This window comes from Dicentrarchus labrax, unplaced genomic scaffold (assembly GCF_905237075.1).
Source record: "Dicentrarchus labrax unplaced genomic scaffold, dlabrax2021, whole genome shotgun sequence".
Classification (NCBI taxonomy): domain Eukaryota; kingdom Metazoa; phylum Chordata; class Actinopteri; family Moronidae; genus Dicentrarchus; species Dicentrarchus labrax.
The window spans coordinates 3,861,345-3,881,755 of NW_026136702.1; the positions used below are offsets into that span (position 1 = coordinate 3,861,345).

The 20,411-nt window shown below is 38.2% G+C and overlaps 2 protein-coding genes across 11 annotated transcripts in view; both read right to left on the reverse strand.

Annotated features, from left to right (window-relative positions):
• Nucleotides 1–757, reverse strand: part of LOC127375902 (sorbin and SH3 domain-containing protein 1) — a 43,157-nt gene extending 42,400 nt beyond the window's left edge. For 7 of the 8 annotated variants that reach the window (XM_051422317.1, XM_051422326.1, XM_051422334.1 and 4 more), the window contains exon 1: nucleotides 658–752. The gene's annotated coding sequence lies outside the window, so the exon portion shown is untranslated. Of the gene's footprint in view, nucleotides 1–657 lie in introns of all 8 variants that reach the window. The other variant, XM_051422311.1, reaches the window with a different exon arrangement.
• A 2,255-nt stretch (nucleotides 758–3,012) lies between these two features.
• On the reverse strand, nucleotides 3,013–15,201 carry pik3ap1 (phosphoinositide-3-kinase adaptor protein 1). Of its 3 annotated transcripts, none has more exons than XM_051375990.1 (17): nucleotides 14,976–15,201; nucleotides 13,685–14,110; nucleotides 12,755–13,008; nucleotides 12,340–12,484; nucleotides 12,079–12,221; nucleotides 11,854–11,986; nucleotides 11,503–11,699; nucleotides 11,187–11,364; nucleotides 11,026–11,088; nucleotides 10,691–10,936; nucleotides 10,542–10,601; nucleotides 9,103–9,314; nucleotides 8,933–9,005; nucleotides 8,570–8,719; nucleotides 6,832–6,902; nucleotides 6,026–6,126; nucleotides 3,013–3,842 (listed from the first exon to the last, which is right to left on the reverse strand). In XM_051375990.1, the coding sequence occupies exons 1-17, from the start codon at nucleotides 15,004–15,006 to the stop codon at nucleotides 3,725–3,727; spliced, it is 2,601 nt and encodes an 866-aa protein (XP_051231950.1). In that variant the 5' UTR covers nucleotides 15,007–15,201; the 3' UTR covers nucleotides 3,013–3,724. The 3 variants fall into 3 exon arrangements, with proteins under 3 accessions (XP_051231950.1, XP_051231934.1, XP_051231942.1); XM_051375974.1 differs by having other exon boundaries at nucleotides 8,549–8,719; nucleotides 14,976–15,198; XM_051375982.1 differs by having other exon boundaries at nucleotides 8,549–8,719; nucleotides 9,103–9,296; nucleotides 14,976–15,196.
• Between the last annotated feature and the right edge of the window lie 5,210 nt (nucleotides 15,202–20,411).

The following is a 20,411-nucleotide window of genomic DNA, read 5'->3' on the forward strand; positions in this document are numbered from 1 at the left end:
TGCCGCATAATGTGCATTCCATTAAGTGCAGGGTCCTGATGTCACAGCCTTATTGTATGCATGTGGAGTAGCCCTGTAGTCTGCTCTGTATGACTCACAATGACAACCGCTAATAAGCCTCACTGCTACCTGCCAACTTAAAGAAACAACCACACTACAGGGACTAATTACTCTTCTTTTTCTCTTCCTTCTTTTCTTTAACTGATAGCAGGCAGTATTCACAAAGTGAGGAAGGGTTTAATTCCCAGAGTATTTGGGATTCCTCCTGGGGCATTTCAGCTTCAGAGTGCGGCACCCATGGCGGGTCGCATTTCCAGTGGATGGATCAGTCTTCACTGCAGTAACTGTCCCAAAGCCACAGAGCCTCTCTGCTGAGCCACAAAACCCCCCAAAAATGACTCACAAATAAAAAGCTCTTATGTTTAAACAAGTCTGCTGAATTCACACTAAATGACTGAGTGATTAATAAGAAATACATTAAACTGGCACAAGGCTTTGCACCATACGGGAGGAACACCAAGTCAGCTGTTAATGTGGGGGGGGGAATATGGGCATGGATTAATGATAATAAAAATAAAAATAATATTAAAACCCTCCAGATTACAGTAAAGAGCAGCAGCCTCATGCAGCAGTGATCCGGAGCAGGAACATGCTTACCTCTGTGTGATGGTAATCCAGTGTTATGCTCGCTGCTGCAGACACACTTCACTGAGCTGTGTGCGCCGACGGCTGCTCTCCACCAGCGTCCTGTCAGCGCTTCACACTCACCGGCCCCAGCTGCGTCAACAGCGCCGCACAGCACCACCGCCGGGCACCGGGGGGCTGAGCCGCCGCCCCTTCACAATAAAAGCCTGGACTCACTTCACTTTACTGTGAAACTGAAATAAAGTTTTGCTGCATTCAAATGTTATATGCTTTATATATATATATATTTTTTTTTTGTTGGCCACTGAACACTGAACAAGCTGTAAACACAAAAGTGACATATTATTACCTTGTTAAACACTACTAGGAGTTTTAACTGGTACAAAACAGTCAGATAACATTTTACCTTTGCATTTAAAAAAAAGTTCTGAACATGTGAAAACAAGCCTCCTGCACACAGATAAAAAAAAATGATTGAAAAAAGGTTGTAGTATGCATGACATGCCAGTAGGTGGTGGTGTAATTTTGTTTTTTTACTTTAGACATATGTTATTCAAAAGATGTACAAAAGTTTCAAGTTTTATCCAAAAATCATGGTTGTGTAATCAGGGTCTAATATTGATGCCTCTTTATGATCTACATAAGCCCATCAGTGAGAAGATTAGCTGTTTTATTCCTAATGTCTGCCACTGGGTTCCCCTTGAAATCAATGAAACAGGGTGAAAACACTACCGCTTTTGTCCACAGGGGGCGCCAGAATCAACCTAAAATCACAGCTCCTTGTTGCTGCTTTAAGTGCATCGCTAATGGCAATTAGTTACCTTTACACATCCAGCAAACACAGAGCGTTATTAGCAGGTCATGTTTCTGTCCACTTGATGAACTTAAAGTCCAGTATTCACTCTCCTTATAGCTCTGTTTGGCTTTCTGTCAACTCCAGAGGGACATATTTGGCTAAAAACAGCAGGTTGTTAAACAGTAAAGTTTAAAACAATGAAACACACAAAGGCTACATTCACACTGCTTGCTTTGGATGCTTAGGTCAGATTTGTTTTTTGCTGTTATTGGCACATTATTTTTAAAATGTGGCCGTTATCAGATTCCAGTGTGAACAGGTCACAATCCTGAAGACATGACATGACAAACATAGCTCTAAAGTCACATCAATTCCAGTATGAGGTCACAGTATATTCATATATATATATATATATATATATATTTAATATATATATATAAATATATATATATATATGAAAGTGGAAACAGAACTGAAAATATCAGTGTTATATTTAGTCTACAGGGGAAACGCAGCCTAAAATGCCACATTGAGCTGAGTGTAGTACAGTCTGGTGGCAGTTTATCAATAAGATAGACACCTCTACATTACCCATAATCCCTTGATTTGTTTGCTTTTAAAATATTTGTGCTCATAAATAGACATTTTTTTGTGTGTTTGGCACATTGAAACATAACAACTAGCATATTCCATGTGTACAATATTACAATTGAGCCTAATATCTTTATATTTAATGTGATTTATTTCAGTGCATTTTCGCTTTATAAGCTCCTGCTGTCAGATCAGAACTTTCAATAAGTCGTGACAACCACTCAACCACATTTGAGAAGAGGCAAACCACAGTATCTGTGAGGTAACAGTACACAGCAAGGACTCAGCCTTGAGGCACCAGCTCTACCAGGTGACCAGGGCGCCCCTGATAACGTATTGTGATTGCCAAAGAATACAAACAAACAAACAAAAAGATCCTTTAAATGTCTATGCAAGTTCCCATCTATCAACTAAAACAGCCATTTCATACAATAAAAACAAAAAACATCCTTACCGACTGGAAAACTGTAATAAAGAATAAAGATAGAAATTAGCTTGTTTTTCATTCGTTTTTTTAAACACACAGAAAAAAATACAGAGGATTATAATCCAAAAATCTATACAGTGAATCCTAAAATCAATACAACATGCTTGTAATTGTAACTAGAGATGAAATATATTATTATTTTTACTAGATTTTACTTTGAAAGTTCTGAGCTGAAGTCCTGTCCGGCTGCAGTCTCTCACACTTTGTGTCTTTCCTCCTGGAACTTCAGAGGGGACAGTTTTTGGCAGTCAGGGTTCATTTCTATTCATATGAGTGAAGTCATTTGTAATTCGATTAAACTGCTGCATGCTTAATATTCAACTTGGAAATGGTTTTCACAAACATGTAAAAAATGTAAGTGGAGCCCACCTTTAACGGACAGAGAGAGAGAGTATGAAGCACCACCAAGTGGCCGAACCTCAGATTGCACAAGAAGGGAATCAATGCTGTTCATAAAGGTGCCAATTCAAATAAAGGACACATTCAAAGTGTATAAAGGGAACATATTTTTATATTTCATTATGAAATTCAGAAGTTACATTAAGTCTAAAGGCACTTCCTAAAGGTTATTTTACCATCCATGCAAGAATTCTCCAAACTTAAGAAAGAAATTACAGAATAAACTTGGAAGTCCTTTAAGAATTATAATGCTGAGGTAAAATAAGTAGAACATAATGTCACAACAACTAATCAATCAAGCACTTAATAACACAATCATACATTTTGTTGGTGAGTGGAACAACAATGTCACTGCTAACTTTACAGCAGACCCACCAACAAAGAGGTTTTAAATATCATAATAAAGACAAAACTTATTATTTCTCTGTTTTCAACAACGACCCACGACAAAAAGAACAAAAATACTGTAATCTCTTCTGTTCTGTATACTTCACATTTATCACAGTAAATTGTTTAATTGTTCAGGAAAAAAATATCACACTAAAAAACATACCACAACATCACACACTCTCTCTCTCTCTCGCTCTCTCTCTCACACACACACACACACACACACACACACACACACACACACACACACTGAAATGTTATGGGAACAGATTCTGATACATAAAATTAATAAAAGCAAAAGAAAACCTGTTTCTTGAGTGCATTCATCCTGATGCTTGTTTGCAACTCTTTCATTCATCTTAAAAACATAATAATAACTTTAGAGACTACACCCAGCAAAAGCAGACGTGTGTCTATCACCGCAGGCGGCGAGGCACGGGGGGTGCTGAGTTCGTGTGTCTCTGAGTCGGTCTTTTAGGAAGTGCTCGGGTTGGGCAGGATATGTAGCGCTCGTTCAGCATCTTCTCTGGCACCCTACGAGAAGCAGACAGTACTGTAAGGGCATCGGCTCTGATGTAAATATACAGTAAAGGGCGGGTAAAGTGTGACCTCATATCATCGTTATCATCAGAAAAAAAACCCCAGAAGCAATAATCACATAAAAGGCTAATACTGAAACTAATATTTAACCATTGTAACCAAATGTCAAATAAAATCAGGAGATGAGTTAAATGTGCCTGAGCAGTGAGTTAAGATGAAGGGATAAATGCTCTCAGGCTGGAGGGAAAACTGTGTCACAAAAGTTGTAATGACTTTCTACATTTATTTTATTTATTAATTGCAATTTAACCTGCAGAATACCTAAAAATGCAGATAATGCTCGGACTTTATGGAAGTTTTAAGGCACATTTTGTCTCTAAAAACAAAATGTGTTATTTCAGCATTCATTTGAACAAATGTAAGAGTTTGTTCTAAATATAATGAATACACTTACAATTTAAATACATTTAAATTTGCAGTTAGAAAAAGGAAAATAGCTTAAACACAACAAATCACACAAATTCCACAAGAGTGGCGTTAGAGATGGTGGTTACAGCTACACTGCTAAGCTAGTTAGGTAGCTAGAGGAGTTTAGTTTAGTTTCATTATTGGATTTAGCTACTGTTGTATTTTAGTTACGTGGAGTCACAGAGTAACAAACTGGATTACCGAGATGTTAATTCAGTTAAATGTACAGATCTGTTTTTTGAAAATCAAAAGCAGATTCATCTGCAGTGTTTGGACGCTTTCACTTTATGTAGTTGTCTTGTTTTTGCTGTATAGTTGGTTGTTTTTGAGTTCTTCTGTGGCAGCAAGTTCTTCCGTCCACAGATTACGTACAGTCACTCTGGTTTGGTTTTGTAGCAACTGACACCCTACAAACCCGTTTTCACATAAATTTTACATTATATTTTTTAATTTTATCATTTAGATTGTGCCTTTAATTTGCTTGTTGCGTTGTATGCCTTCACTTCACTGAGGATATTGTGTTTTAACTGTCCTGTATAGATAAAAAAAAACAAACACACAAAATCCCCTCGATCAATATGCAGTGTTTTCTTTCAGTAGAACCCACAAGTTGTTTCCCACGGTCTCACCAGACACTAGAAGAAAAAGTGCACACTTCTTCAGAAGATCTCACTGTACAACAACAAATTAACCTCACACAGGTGGACACTATTTGGAGCATGTTGTTATGATGTAAGGTGTTTCTTTTTTTTTTTCTTTTTTTTTAAATTATTATTAAATTATTATTAGGCTAAAAACTCTATTGAAACTTTGAACCATTTTGACGACATTGTGAGCTGCTTTGCTGAACTTGGCCAATGACGAACTCATTGTGGGGATTTCAACATTGATTCACACATTGATATCACAGCCCGACATGTAATGACCATATTTCCCTGTTGCTCTACTGTATTTACAGAAAATGACGTCCTTTCTTACACAAACACAGAATTATATTATGACTTATGATAAGTTCAGAGACTTAAAAAATGTTAGTATTAAATAAAAGATTCTTCATCCACAAACAGCAACATGAACAAGAAAAACAACTTGATATGTAAAGTAAATTATGATAAATATATGTTCAACAGCTGAACAAACTAAAGGTGTATTTGAGTTTATAACTGGTATGCTGTAGTAGAAACTGTACTGTCTCCTACGTGACATTTTCAAGAGATAAGACGTCTATCACTGAAAATCATCAGACTGACTTTAGTGCTTTAGACTTAGACTTTGGTTACAATTAAAAATCAAACCGCTGATCTTCCTGATCTTTGGTTTAGAAAATGTTCTCCGTGCGTGCTCTCTCACCTCTGTGTGTGGTAGATATTTATAAGTTTACACAGCATGAACAACATCAACACCTTTATCACTTTCTCATATTGGCTTCCTCCCTGATGCACAGCTGTGAATCACTGGTGGGTGAACATTTCCTCTGTATCATCTACTGTCTCGCTTACCGCTGCCTGCAGATTCTTTATTGGTCTTTCTGTTTCTCCTTGTAACACATGATATCTATACGACTATTATAATTGAGATTAGGTGTTGCTGCATTGCAGTATGATATATTTACATGTACATTATGTTGTTCTATATACATCTGTGTTGTGTCACGTGGTTCAGTGCTGTATTTTCCTGCAGTAAACTCAATCATGAGTCTTTAAACTGACCGTTCTGGGACTCGTGGAGGAATCCTGGGTGGAGTGATGACTGATGCAGAATCCGATGGCCGTGGAGGTCTTGGTGGCGGAGGGACATTTTCTAATGCGTCCTTTAAAAAGCAAAAAAATATTGTTACAACACCTAAAACACTTGAAAATATAAAATGATATATACTTAATTAATCAATTAGTCGATCAGCAGGAGAAAAAGACTAATTTGATGATTCAACACACTTTATAGACCAAATGATTCATCAATTAATTTTAAAAAATCAGCAGAAAGAAAACTGTTGTTAGTTGCAGGCCTATCTACCTTCACCAGATATAAGACCCTTACAATATGAATAAGGGGTTTCGATAAAAGCGTCAAAATTTAAGTTTGCCCATCACAGTTCTGACAAGTGATTTCTGAGAAACCATTGAGCAACGTGCGCCAAGCTTCAAAGATTTCACAAGAGAAAAAAACGTGGCCCTTGAGTTTGAGTCTAAAACAATTTAGTTCTGAAAGTAGATCTACTTGTACTGTGAATATTTTAGGAACTGAAGAACTGAAGTAGCCAGTGACTACAGATGAAACACCAGATTCTTCCTCTACCTCTATACATGTATTTATGACATGCGTGTTAGAAGAGGACAGGGGACGGATATATGCAGTACCACAAAAGAAAGTGAAGGTTCAGTTTGGTTTATAGGCACTAACGCAGTAATAGAAGCAGCATCGTGCGTCTTCACTGTAAAATGTATGTAAAAGAGAATGAGTCTGTGTGTTGTTTTTACAAGCAAGGCAGATTGTCTTCTTGTTAATTCGGGCTCACCTCAAAGTCGGGCTCGGTCCCGCTGCTGAAACTAAAAGTGCTGTGAGTGCTGAGTCTGTTGCTCTCTGTACCTGATGTAAAAAAAAAAAATGGGTTAATGTGGAAAGAAAACACGTGATCTAAAGTGTCTCTGAGGTTAGTGCTTGTGGTGAATTATGCCGTAAGACCACTTCACCAAATGTGGATGAAAATAACTTTTTGTGTCTCACAACAAAGACACTTATACAGGGGTTGTACTTGAAGTCTGCAGAGAGATGTACGAGCGATCAGAGCGAGATTAAACACAGACGCCTGCAGAGAAATGTGAGAATCATGAGGCTGTCAGTAAATTCTTCAAAGTCTGTAAATATATCAGTACCATTGAAAGCACAGTGTTTGTTCCTAAAACATACAAATAACCTAGAATTCATACTTAAGAGCAGTTCAATATTCGTACACAATATAAAAGGACTAGTGAAAAAAAAACGTTAATGAACAAAATAGATTTTAAGAATTTCTGATAAGAGGATGCCAGATCTTATCTTCAAAAGTCTATTTTTAACAAAAAACCCTAATTTGTCAAACCATAACTTGACTGTGGGGAATTTCTGTTTCTTCTAGAACATAAGAAATGTTTTGCCAAGCTGCAAGAGAGAAACTGTCGTTCTGTGTCTCCTTAAATGTCAGCTCAAATGTTTAATTTCTGATATTTGTTTGATAAATGTTACAATTTCAGACCAGTTTTCTATCTTGGAACAGACACGTTATCTCACAGGAGAGTCGTCAGGAAGTCTGTTGCGTAATTTTGTCTCTGAATATTTTAGTCTATGAATGGTTTTAATCTGTGATAATGTCTAGAGAAAAGAATAAGAGGTCAAAGGAAATTTATGTTACCTGCCCTCTCACGTATTTGATCTAATTTACATTCATATGGGGGAAGTGTGAACAGACACATACAAAGGGCACATAGTCATAGCAGTACTAAAGTTTTTGATTACGGGAGATGTTACTTCTAGGAAATCCATATTTTTCTTGCAACTGAGCCCCATCCAGGTCACTGACAGCACATATATCAAAGTCCCAGTATTTTGAGAATGCCACAATCAACTCGGAACGATAGATTCAAGACATCCAGAGAAGGAATGGCAATGTTCTCCACCTGCAATCAATCTAAACTTTAGATAATTTAAATATCGTCATAAATGAATAAAACAGAATAAGGAAGCTAAATGTAATAGAGGAAATGTTCCTCCATTATACTATTACATTATTTCCAAAGGTAGGCTTTAGACTCTGGCAACCAGACGGGCGTGGAGGACACAGGAATAACAAATAAAATGTTATTTCGTATCAAGTCAGAAGAAATGTATTTACTCACAAACATCCCTCTGGTTGCTATATGAAAAAAACCTTCTAGAGTTAAAGTCCACTACTTAATCTAGTTTTGGATTATTCCACTGGATTTAACTTCAAGCATTTTTACTTCCTGCTGTCCAAGTTGCACCCAGTTGAAAAAAAGAGGAAAATGTTTTTCATAAAAAGTTTCAAGAGCTTCACATATTTCTAATAGTGCCACTATGTTTGTATTATTTATTCGCCCGCATCCTAAGTTTCTTTAGCCATATATTAGAAGTGATGTATGGAAAAGGTTGACTGAGACCTAGACTTAGCTCTTTCTTGTTTAGTTACACTTTTGAGCCACTGTGCAGAAAAAAACACAACAACAAACAAAACTCACTGGACGTGCTGGAGGTGCTACCTGTCTTCCAGGTGCTTCTCTGGATAGCCTGAGCTACCGGAGGGGGAGGCGGAGCCACCGCTCTGGGTGCTGGCTCGTACACAGAGCACTCTAAAGTCACCCTGGAGCCCCAGTATAAGTTCCTCTGCATCGGAGCACTGATCTCATAATCTAAGAAGGGAGCGACCACATCAAATATTAGCATTGTTTAAAACAACAGGAAGTGATTTTCCACTGTGTGCTACCCCTACAAAATGTATAATCATATAACTGTAAGATACACGTATAGTCAGTGCATCGTGGAGACATATACTAAAGCTGCATGAGAGCCATTAGAAATAAATAAAATACATTTAAAAACAATAAAGGTTAAAATTATTTTACCAATCTCCTTTCCTGTCTTCTGTCTGTCTTTGTGACGCCTGGTGATGCTGTCTCGTAATTTCTTGAGATTTTCCTGAAGAAAAAAAAAACACAGACACACGTTAGATCCATTCCTTGAGTACCAATCAGCACCTGACAGACCGTCAAGTTTGTATAGTTTGTACATCTACCTGCTGATAGCGTATGGAGTTGGACCTCCGCTCATGGTCAAACTGCCAGGCCTTGAACTCTTGGACGGCCTCATCCACAGTAATTTCCCCCACTTTCACCCTCTCCTGCAAAGATATGAGCTGTCTCTGTCCAGGTGTCTTCATCCCAGCATAGGGGTCATAAACAGGAGAGCTGGGCTCCTCCACAGGCACAACTGGATGGGTGGAAAATGCTGTCATTCAACAACTAGAATTACCGTCCCTCTAAAAACAGCTCATTCTAAGGTAACAAAAACACAATGATTTTTAATTTCAGGTGATTAGGGTTTGGGTTACACACTAGACTTTTAAATTCCCTATTGTTTGACTGTTCTTTTTTTGGATTTGGACAGGAAATTCAAGACTAGTAGCTACGACTATTGAGCTTCACCAAAATATAGAGGCAAAGACACCAGGTCAGGGTGTAAAATATAACACACAATGACAAACTAAACTGTTATATGGCTCCAGAGCTGCAGGTTGCACTATACGAGAAGGTCAGCTCACTAACCAACAACTACCAAAATAACTATATTTTAGTTTGAACTTAAAATTACAGTCGTGCTACATAGCTGACCAAAGTAACGCCCACATTCAGACAAAAAGGTTGAAAAACTTTTATATTATTCAGATCAGCAAAACGGTCTGTGGGGAATTTTTTTATTTCTAAATCTTTATTTCAGGCATCGGCAATCTGCAGAAGATATAACTCAGTTTTTTTTGACTGAATTATTATTACTGTAGTTCAGTTAAGTTTTTTTTGTGTGTTCGACTGCCAGGATCAGATTCTTTGCAGATCTTTTATAAAAAATAAGTGGAAGATATCTGAGCCTCTGCCCACAAACAATATCCAATCATCCTACATTTAATTAGGACTAGAGAGTTATATAAAATATTTTTTCTCAGTCAGCAAGGCCTACTTTTTCCAAGTATTACATGTTTTGTTCTTGGAAATGAGCCATAAAAAAGTCTGAACCGCTAGACAGCAAAGTGATTACTGATCACACAGAGCTTTGCGTCTCACAGTAATAATATCGCAAAGGTGTCAATGTTCACATATTGGTGATTAAATACAGTCAAGATTTAGAGATTGTGTTTGCCATTCACACTCTTGCAAGTGTTAATCTGAACAAACACGCTGAAGTACTGAAGCAGCAGACAATGTAATACTGGTGTCGTCGGGATATCTATTAAATTGAGAATCAACTCAAGCTTTTATGAGGCAACAATTTCCATTGTAATAATGTGCTAGTGCTAGACCTGTTCCATTAACCTTTTTAGTGTTTTACCAAATCAAATAAAGGATGTTTGGCTCCTTCCATACTGAGGTTTAAAGCAACCAATGACATTATTCAGGTATATCATGGTAATTTCATTCAAGTGTTAATAAAAAAATAGATTCTCATCGTTATGTTCTTTACCTGCAGGATATCCCATTTCCATCGCTGTACTTCCATCAGAGGTACCTTTTTCTGAAAATACTGTGAAGAAATATGGAGTTATCTATTTTTGCCTAGTGTGCAATCTAGCAGTTTTATGAAATCTGATGAAGGAAAAGACAACTCAATACCTCTAGAGATCATAGGCTTTTCTGGCTCAGGTTCGGTCTCAGGTCTGGGGATGGGGGCTGGTGGACGGTTCAGGATTACTGGGTTATAGGTACTGTTTGCATCCACAGTATCGTAGATATCCTCTGGGCAGAGGTTGTATGGATCCTCCTCTTCTTCAATCAGATCTAAGTCAGTATGATCTTCTTTTTCCGCTTCCTCACTTTTAAAGTACTCGTTGTCTGGGTTTAAACTGGCCTGTGGTTTAGCTGAAGGACACAACGTAACCGCATCACATATAATATTTTACAGAAGCTGCTGTTTAAAGTCGTACCTTGAAAGTTATTCAAATGTATACCTTGGAAGAACTTCCTAAGCATAGCTTCCTCAGGGTTCTGGTCTACTACAGTCATCACCTCATCTGAAGAAACAAAACAGGATCATCAGCAACAGTTTAACCACCAGTTTTGTAAGCTTCATTACTATAAAGACCAACAAGTACAATCATAATAATCTTACATAGGTCCTCTGCACATTCAGGGTCAATCCCCAGCATTGACTCATATATATCCTCTGAACAACCTGAGTACTTCATTATGATATCTTGAGAGGTAGTTGACATCAACTCATACACATCTGCACTCTCGTCTGTGTTGATGGAGTCCTCAAAGTGACACTTGAGCATGTCTGCTGTCTCCTACATTTGTTTAAACACAAGAGACAGGCGGACAGTGACTACAACAGTACGAGAACCTCGCTGTCAGAAGAAAATATCCAACACATTGTTGGATACTACATCAAAATGATAAAAAGCTTTCTCTATCAGGGGACTTACAACAAATTCATCCATGAACTGTCTGAGATCAGAGAAGCCACTCTTCTCTGCCAGCGTGTTTGGGTAGTCTCCATATTTGTTCATCACGCTGTAAGCCTGCAGAGCCCCAGGACACTGAAGGAGAATGGTGGTCAGCTTCTTCAAGCCGTACTTAGCAGCAAAGTGGAGCAGCGTAGGAAGCTCTTCATCACGCTGGTCTGAAGGACAAACAGCAATCAGATACAATCATTCATATGACTATACGTTGATAGATCAAACAGGCATTGAAGAGGTGGAACAAATAACAGCAGATCTGTCGCCAACTTAAGATTTGGCAACTAATAGAGCAAGAAATCAGACTACTGTACTCACATGCCGCCATATTGTCTTCTTCAATCTGCCTGATTCCAAACAGCTGAAGACCAGTTGCAGGTATCTTGGCTTTTAACGAGTCAGTTAGCATGCTGTCCAGTGATTCTGTTGCGTTTGATGTCAAGTTGAAGGCCTGAAAGTAAAAAATACTTACATAACTCCAAAAGCTATTAAAACGAGCAAAACACCCAACAACACCGTTTACTACATAACATAATGTCCCACCTGGCAGATGAAGTTAACAGGATCAGCAGCGTTTTCAAGATACTGACTGACTTCTCCCATATTGGTATAATATGTAACTGGCATCAAGCTGACACAGGATTGGTCTGTGTACATGGTGAGCGAAACATCTCCAGCAGGCATATCTAGACAAAGGTAAATAAAAAAGAAAATACAGGGATTTCAGATTAAAGTTCAATTCAAGATCGTGCCATCGACACTGTAAAATAGATTAAGGTCACATGATTTCCTGGAGATACTTGCCAGGTGAAGTTACACTGATAGTGTATTCATTCTCCACAGTGGCTGGGACCCTTTTTGCTGCTACATTTTCAGATGAAAACTCCACCTCTGGTAGCGACTGATCATCTACTTTGTGCGTGAAAATGATAAAGAGTGTCTCGCATTTCTTAAAAAAAGAAAAAGGTAGAATAGAATTAATATGGCTTCTTAGTATTTTCAACTAGGACATTACTAGTTTATATCTAGAAAACAAGTATTGGGGTAAAGTTTCAACAGAATGGAAATACTTATGCATTAACTCATCTCTCCCACACAAGAAAATGAGGAAAAGTGGGAATTAATGTTAAATAACACACATGGTATCGCCTTGGAAGCAGCTCTGATCCATACTAATACTGTCTTTGATGTTTTTAATATGCAATTACTTCAGTCTTACCCCACACAGAACTCTGTTTGGTTGAACGGTGAGACAGGTGAGATGCGTGGGTGTACTAATTTCCTCACTTGTTGAATTCCCCGTGCTAACTGGTTCTTCATCCTCTAGGACAGTTTCTTTTTGCTCTTCTGACACCACTTCCTCATTTTCATCAGTGGTGGGATTTTCAGTTGAAGAGGCTGCCATGTTGTGCAACTCTTCGGCTGTTTCTGCAGCTGTAACTTCGCTCTCATATTCAGCCTCCACTTGTACGCCTTTAAATGAAAAAATATTTTACTTCTATGGCCACTAAAATATTCTCTATAGCTTAAAAGTGTTTTATGTTGCCTTCAGTTATTCAGCAAGGGCTAAAGGCTCAGTTTACACACGAAAAATAAATTTTCCCGCTTACCTCTGCAGATAGTTTTGGTTTTATTTTGCTATTTTGCTTTGAAGTATCCACCTCTGAGAGTTATTTCATTTATTTTGTTCTAAATATTTAATAATCCACAGATATCTATATGAACAGCTTTCAGAGGGACTATTCCTTTGACAAAAAGCAATCCAAGTGAAAACTGCTGGTTCTGTGGATTAACTTGATAAACCAGGTCATTTTTTATGAAAAGGCAAAATGCTGATGAGTTTTTTTTCCTAGCCAAATCTAATCTTATCTCATTATATACAATATACAATATTTTGATAACTCAAAACTTTACCACATAAATCCAAAACTATCTGTTTATCCCAATAGCATTACAGCTAATTGAGATAATACGTCTTTCTGTAATCTGACCCTTTACTTTAAAGTAGCTTGTCTGAATTCTCAGTACCTGTACATTTTAGGAAAAGCTTCATAAATATCACAATAAGAATACACCACAAAACAGTGTCTTTGTGTGTGTCTTAAAGGCACAGCAGAAGAAATCATGAAGTGTGATAAGTTTTGCATACTGTCACTGATGGACTCCAAAATGGTGGAAACGTAGACAGCGGGCTCGTCCTCAGCAGAGAGTTTTCTCCAGCTCGGCCAGTCTTCAAAGCTCTCCATCAATATGTCCTCCTCCGACACTCCACACAGCAGTGCCACCACTCTGTGTGGGGGATACAGGAGTGTCTGAAGAGCTCCCAGAAGCTCATGGTCACAGAGCATGTCCAGCAATGCTCCAGAGAGGAGCAGCACAATACATTTGCAGCTTTGGAAGTATTCAAAGTTATATCCATGAAGCTGATCATCTGGGCTGACTGCATGGAGCAAAATAGAGCTTTTGCAGAATTGTTGGGAGCAGTTCAAGATCTGCTGCAAATACGTCGCCCATTCCTGTGCATCAGGCGTGTGCAGAATTAACAGCTCATCTGCTGAGAATGAGTCAGGATTTGCTGAAAAACAAAATATATTAACAGTGTGATTAGTATGTACAGTACGTGCATTCAAACAGTCTGAAAATTGCTTTAGCAAAGCTGGAAAATACTAATCATTAGTTCCTCTTAAACACTGTTGATCCAACCTAACCACGTGAAATGAATCACAATCCTGTAACCGGCTCAAACATTACACTAATGACATGACACTGGTCATATTATGTGCTGGTTTCCATGTTGCAGCAGGTAGCGTTTGTCGGGGGAAATGCTCCACAACATACTAGCTGTCCGGCTGTGAAATGTCAAGGTGACTGTGGTTAGAGAATGAATGTCCGATTTGTTTGATATTTCAGCGCAGAGCCAACAAGGACTTGTGCAAACATTGCACTGTGTCAACACTGGTCAGAGTAATTTTGTTTGACTCATTACAGTGTTTAATCAGGTCAAGTTCACCTCTGTACACGCTAACTGGGAAAGAAATCCAACACGACTATTTCACCTTCATCGCATTTCCCACTGATGACAGGGCAGACAGACTTGCCATCTGTTTCTTAATGAACCGATAACATGACTGGTTCAAATTTAGCATATGGGAAATTATAAAATACCTGACATATGAATTTAACCATACAGGAAGGCTATGATGCTTGCTTCCTCTTTTTTTTATGCCCTCAGAAAAAGTATTTTAAATGAAAGTTTGGTTAAATAAAGTTGAATCAAATAAACATCATATTTCACAAGAGACCACAAAACGTTCAGAAAGAGTAATTTGTTTTGTTTAATACACGACCAACTGTAAAGTTAACTGGCTTCATGTAAATATATATCTTACGGGTATATTTTCACCAACTGGAACTGTTGGTAGAAGAAATGTCATATTTACCTAATTCAGTCCTCGAGACGGGTTCTTCCATGGTTGTGAAGCCTCAAAAGTGCACAAAATCACACCACAAGGAGCATCCCAAACATGTCCTTTTGGTTTCTGAAGTCAACTTAAGCGCCTTTCCTCTTCAACTGAGACTATATTAGCTTTCACCAGCTACAGCTCTTTGTTCAGTTGTATTAATAGCAACCCTTAGTTTCCTGATTTTGGTGACTCTGCCCCACTTCCTGAAACAGTTGAAGAAGTGAGAAAATGCGCTGCAGTGGTGTCATGTCGTGCAACATGTCTGCAACGATACTTGCCTTCGCCCCTTTTTCATTAATCATTGCAGACAGTTTATTATTCACTGTAAAAATGAAGTAAAATAAAAATAAGCCGTAGCTAAGAGTTACTGTTTTGAATTTTGATGCAAGCAGGCAAAGAAAACAGATTAACACGTCTAAGTCTAGTCTCTTATATTTTGACTTTGCTCTCTGTTCTCAAAAACACTCCACACGCACACACACACGCACACACAAACAATATATCAATTCACCTGTTGTGTGAGTCACATGCTTCTTCCGTTTTTTCACTTCCTTAACAAGGTGTGTAGCGTCCAGAGAGTCTAATAGAGTTTCAAACTGATACTGTGTGACTGTATGTGGTATATATTGAATAAATAAACATGCTTATTTTAAAACAGCAACACCATGATCATGTTACCTACACTTAAGACTTAAGACTACCACAGAGCTGCTGAAATATAAGTTCATATTAAACTTACATATCTAGACTTATATAGGCAATAAAAGTGACTTTAAGCATGGTGACACATTGTGTCTGGTTAAAAGCTTAACATGTATTAGACAACCGTGAACACTTATATATTGCTGTAAAAGTAACAGTGAACTTGATTCTAGAGGGTGTACTTTTTAGGTTTTACAATGATAAATGTTTAAGATAAAACTTGTATCAATATCAGTTTTATATGATTTGATCTTTAGCAAAGGGATTAGCGTGTTCAAATGCAGACAAAAATGATTGCACACATACAGCAGATACACACACAATGTCATTTCTTAAGCAGCGACTGAATGAATGAGTCAATGAACTGAATGAATCATCTGTATGGTGTCACTATTTTCTTCGTATGTGAAGTTCCATATTCCCCAGGATTTTCTTCTCTGACGTGAAGAAACTGATTGCAGCAACACAGGGCACCATATTGATCCAACCACTAGAGGGCAGCAGACAATCACTTACATCAGCCATCCGACCGTCTCCATCACCGGTCACTATGCAGACAACTGAACAACAGAGGAAAGCAGCCACTACAAGGCATACAGATAAGGGACCTTACTACCTCTACACAGGAGTGGTAAGATACTTAAGCAGTAACATGCATTCATACTGTTGACTGGTTTATTTAAATGCATTATTTTGGTTAGATTGACTCAACAACATGTCTAACTGTGGGGAGTTGGTTTGAGCATCTTTACTTGGCAGGAGAAAAAAAACAATTAAAAACACCAGCTATGTCTCCTCAGCTTAAGTTAAAGTTTGTGTGGAAGACTGAACTAAAGACAAGACCAGCATTTGGAGAGATGGACTAACTATTGTTAAATTAAAAGATTAAAACTTTACTCATTAATGGAGTACTTATATATAAGTTTTGGGGATTTTTTTGCTTTGGGAGGGGGAGTGTACTATGACTGTGTCTGAAATTGCTCCCTATTTAGTGCAGTATATATTTAATTTTAGTGTATACACTATTTCTTTCTTCTTTATATATATTTTAATATACTTTTTTATCCTTTATTTGACAGGACAGCTCGAGAGATGGACAGAAAAGGACCACAGGTCAGATTCAAACCCATGTCCCCTGCAGCAAGGACTCAGCCTTGATACATGGGTTGCCAGCTCTACCAGGTGATTTATGGCGTCCATGGCATGTATTCTACTTTCACATCGCAATGCGTCACATTTTATAGATGCAAAAATGACTGTTGTGCCGCTCTACACCTGCCCGAGATTATTCATAAATGTCCCGAATCTCAATTCACTGACACGTAAATAGTAAAAAAAAACACACTTGTACTTTTACACAAGCAAAAACAGATGAGGCTCAGTCTAAAATGTGAGCAGGTGGTTTGGGCTGCAACAACAGACTGCAGACATGATGTTGCAGAGCTTTTCACACGTACTCATTCTGCATGTGAAAAAGTGTTAAAGGCTACACTTCCTGGCATGGCTTAGACCCAGTGAACCATTTAGAAGGCGGGGTAAATGCCAATGAACACAAAGCAATCATCAGTGCTCACGATCACTGCATGAGAATCGATGATCCTGAGCCTAACAAAGCGCTCACAGGGGGATTCTGTGGCAGCACCTAAAAAACAGCTCAACAAAACACCAAAACATCAAAACATCTCTCGCTGAATGACTTCAACAAACTTCCAAACACTTGTGAAATCAAAGCCAAGAAGCTGTTCTTGGTGGCTCACGGTTCAAAACTTTTTCTTGGCGTTTGGTTTATTTTGGCCTGTAAGTGTCGGTTTGCTCTCTCCTCAATCTTCAGTTTCTGTAATTATAGTTACAAAATCACAAGACAAAAGTTTATTCACTTGTCTAACCACGAATTTCAGCCATGAAATCAATTTACACAGCTTTGCCTTTCTCCAATAATACAATTAGTTTTGTTTCTGCTTTGACCTCTTTCTACCACGTAGACCTTTTAATGGCCGCAGCAAAAGTTCACTCTCTGACTTCTGAAGCTGCCTGTGAAGAGCAGGGTGATCCATGACCCGTCTTTAAGTACAATTTCCTGTAGAAAAAGAATCCCCTAATTTCTTCTAACTCTGCCATTAGCTACCATAAGCATGACCGGCCCGTTACCTTTTGTTTGGGCTCCCTTGAAACCACTATCTATTAGGTGGCTCAAATCAAATCCCTGCAGCCTGAGTTTAATAAGAGAATATTTTTGCTCCTATATTTTAACCTTGTTATCCAATATCCTGTCCTTTTAGTCTGCAGTGTGTTTTCAGCACACAGAGCGACTCTGCCAGGGAGCGTGCGTCAGTTCACAACAGAGACCTGACATCCTGCCTCTCGGAGCACAAAAGTTCAAGCTTTTACAGCTTTGTGATATTCTGCTACACTGGCATTAGATTAGTCAGGGTTACATGAAGCAGGTTTAATAGTTTAGTGCTGACCATTATTTTTAGTCTAGGTCTACCTGAGCTATGTCTAGATGTTTGTTGGAGTTTCAGTATGAGGCCGTTTGAACATGTTTGTCTTATTTTACTGGAAACTGCACTTTTTTTTCTGCATAATTATTTAAACCTGGGCAGAAATAATTTTGCAACTTTTCTTAGTTAACCTTTTGTTAGTCAGAGTTATGAAATCTCTTCTGTAGCTGACAGACACATAATTACTTTAATGGGAATGAGAAAATTGATTTGTGCCAATTTTATGAACAGCATTTGATTTCAATAACATCCACATAATGTGCCTCCTGGGTGAAAACTTTGTTTCTACAAAGATCATTTTTAAGGAATGGAAGAAATGCATTTTTGTACTTTGAAACAGTTTCAGAAGCTCATGAAATTTGCTCAGTTTGAAGAGAAGTGTGTTATTCTGTGATGACAGAATTACATGAAATATATCACAACTGATGGTATGATGGTACCGAGCAGTCCAACGCAGGAGGCTGCAACAGCGGGGGAGCAGAGTACTGTACATCTACTATTGCACGGTTAATGGTCATCTTACCATCTCATTTACTGTACTTCCTCATCCCGGGAAAGCTCTACCTCATATCTGCACTGCCTCTGAGGCTGTTCAGGAGACTTTTAAAGTGGAGGAAACTAGAAACAAAGCACAGACCGGGGACATGGGAGTGCAATCTTGAAATGGAAAACTGAAATGGGGAAAAGGGTCTCAAGCTGAAATGTTATTTGGATGATAGCCTGCATAAGAAAGGAACTGTGTTTGGTTTCTCATTGAGAGTCACCAGCAGGGCTCATTGTGATAAGAAAATAAGTCTAATGTTACCTGATCTGGTATAATGTGGACCAATTACCACTCCATTGCACTTCATTACAGGACTGTAATAGGGCCGGGGGTCAGTGCTTCAGATGGAGTGGCAGAGGAAAATTGAGTCGTCATTGATAATATGATAAAAACTGACAGTGAGAGGCCCCTCCAACAAATTATTGAAATTTACAGTTGATAGGGAAACACTATAACCTCATTTGGTAAGCAGCTGGCAAGCACTTATACAAAGCAGGTCCTCTAACACAATGAGAGGCTTATGGAGAGAGGGAAATCCAAAACTATCACAGAATAGTTTTAGACCCCTGCTCATTGGGTTCTGGCACTGACTGTGCATGTGTTCAGTTTTTTAGAAATATCTAAAGTCCCACAGACTAAACCCACTGGATAGTGTTTTTTCTCTTGAACAGGTGCATTGTGGAGCCCATCATTATATGTTGCGACAATAATATGCTGACAAAAAAAATCTGTCTGAACAAACAAATCAAGCCTGGCTGACATTATTTTTATTCTTAGTGTCTCTCCGTAGTCGAATAGATAAGTGCGGAGGCTAACAAAATATAAAATCTCACCGTTTCTGTAAACCACTGTGCTCTTGGAAAAGGTACGGCAACCATTTGTTTGCCTCAGTTAAAGTGCCTCCATTTGAGGCCCCTTGAATAAATAAATCAAATAAACTACCGTCAGACATACATTTTCAATCCATCAAGGTAATCAGATTCTGTTTACCTGAATGGGAACTATTCTAAAATGTTATTAAAAACTTAAATGGAGTTTAGGTGTGGAATAACTAGGCACAGGAAATGATGAGCAAACAGCAGGATAAGATTCCAATTACTATTAAACAAGCATTGCATTGACTAGTAAAGAGGAAAATAGCTTTGACATTTTCTGCAGCCGGAGCTCCCACCTGACAGGCTTTGTCGTGTGAGAGCACGGAAAATTCAATTCATAGGCTTTTAGACATGAGGTAGTCAGACCTTTCTCCTGAAATATTTCTTTAAAGGCCCATTTTCACTTATTCGACCTGTGGTCAACATTCATGTGTGTGGTTAAAGAATAGATATTTAATAATTGTTTATATTTTAAACCATTATTTTTTGCCAGTTTGATAGAACAAGTGGGATAAATAAGAATTAAAAGCTATTATGATAGCATGAATCAAATACATGATGCAATATATTGTCTGTTCAAAATGTGTCTTTTCCTGCTCACCGTCACTTCCCTGAAGGATTTACATTACGTCCCAACATTAAGAATTCAACAAGGCCATAAAGTCATTACCTTGTACTGAAGGAAATATAATTTGTGAATCATTTAGAGGCCCAGCTAAGTTTATCTCACATATCTAAATAGGCAATATATTGAGTGCATGCTTCAATGATCAAAACTGTTGTGGAACAA

Bases quoted from the DNA above. Each gene is read 5' to 3' on its own strand.
- pik3ap1 (XM_051375974.1), bottom strand. From the start codon at position 15,006: ATGGAAGAACCCGTCTCGAGGACTGAATTAG. The intron at 12,222-12,339 runs GCAAGTATCTCC...ACCTTTGTCTAG, and splicing joins TATCAGTGTAACTTCACCTG to ATATGCCTGCTGGAGATGTT. The intron at 9,315-10,541 runs GTAAAGAACATA...GTTGAATGACAG, and splicing joins GGAAATGGGATATCCTGCAG to CATTTTCCACCCATCCAGTT.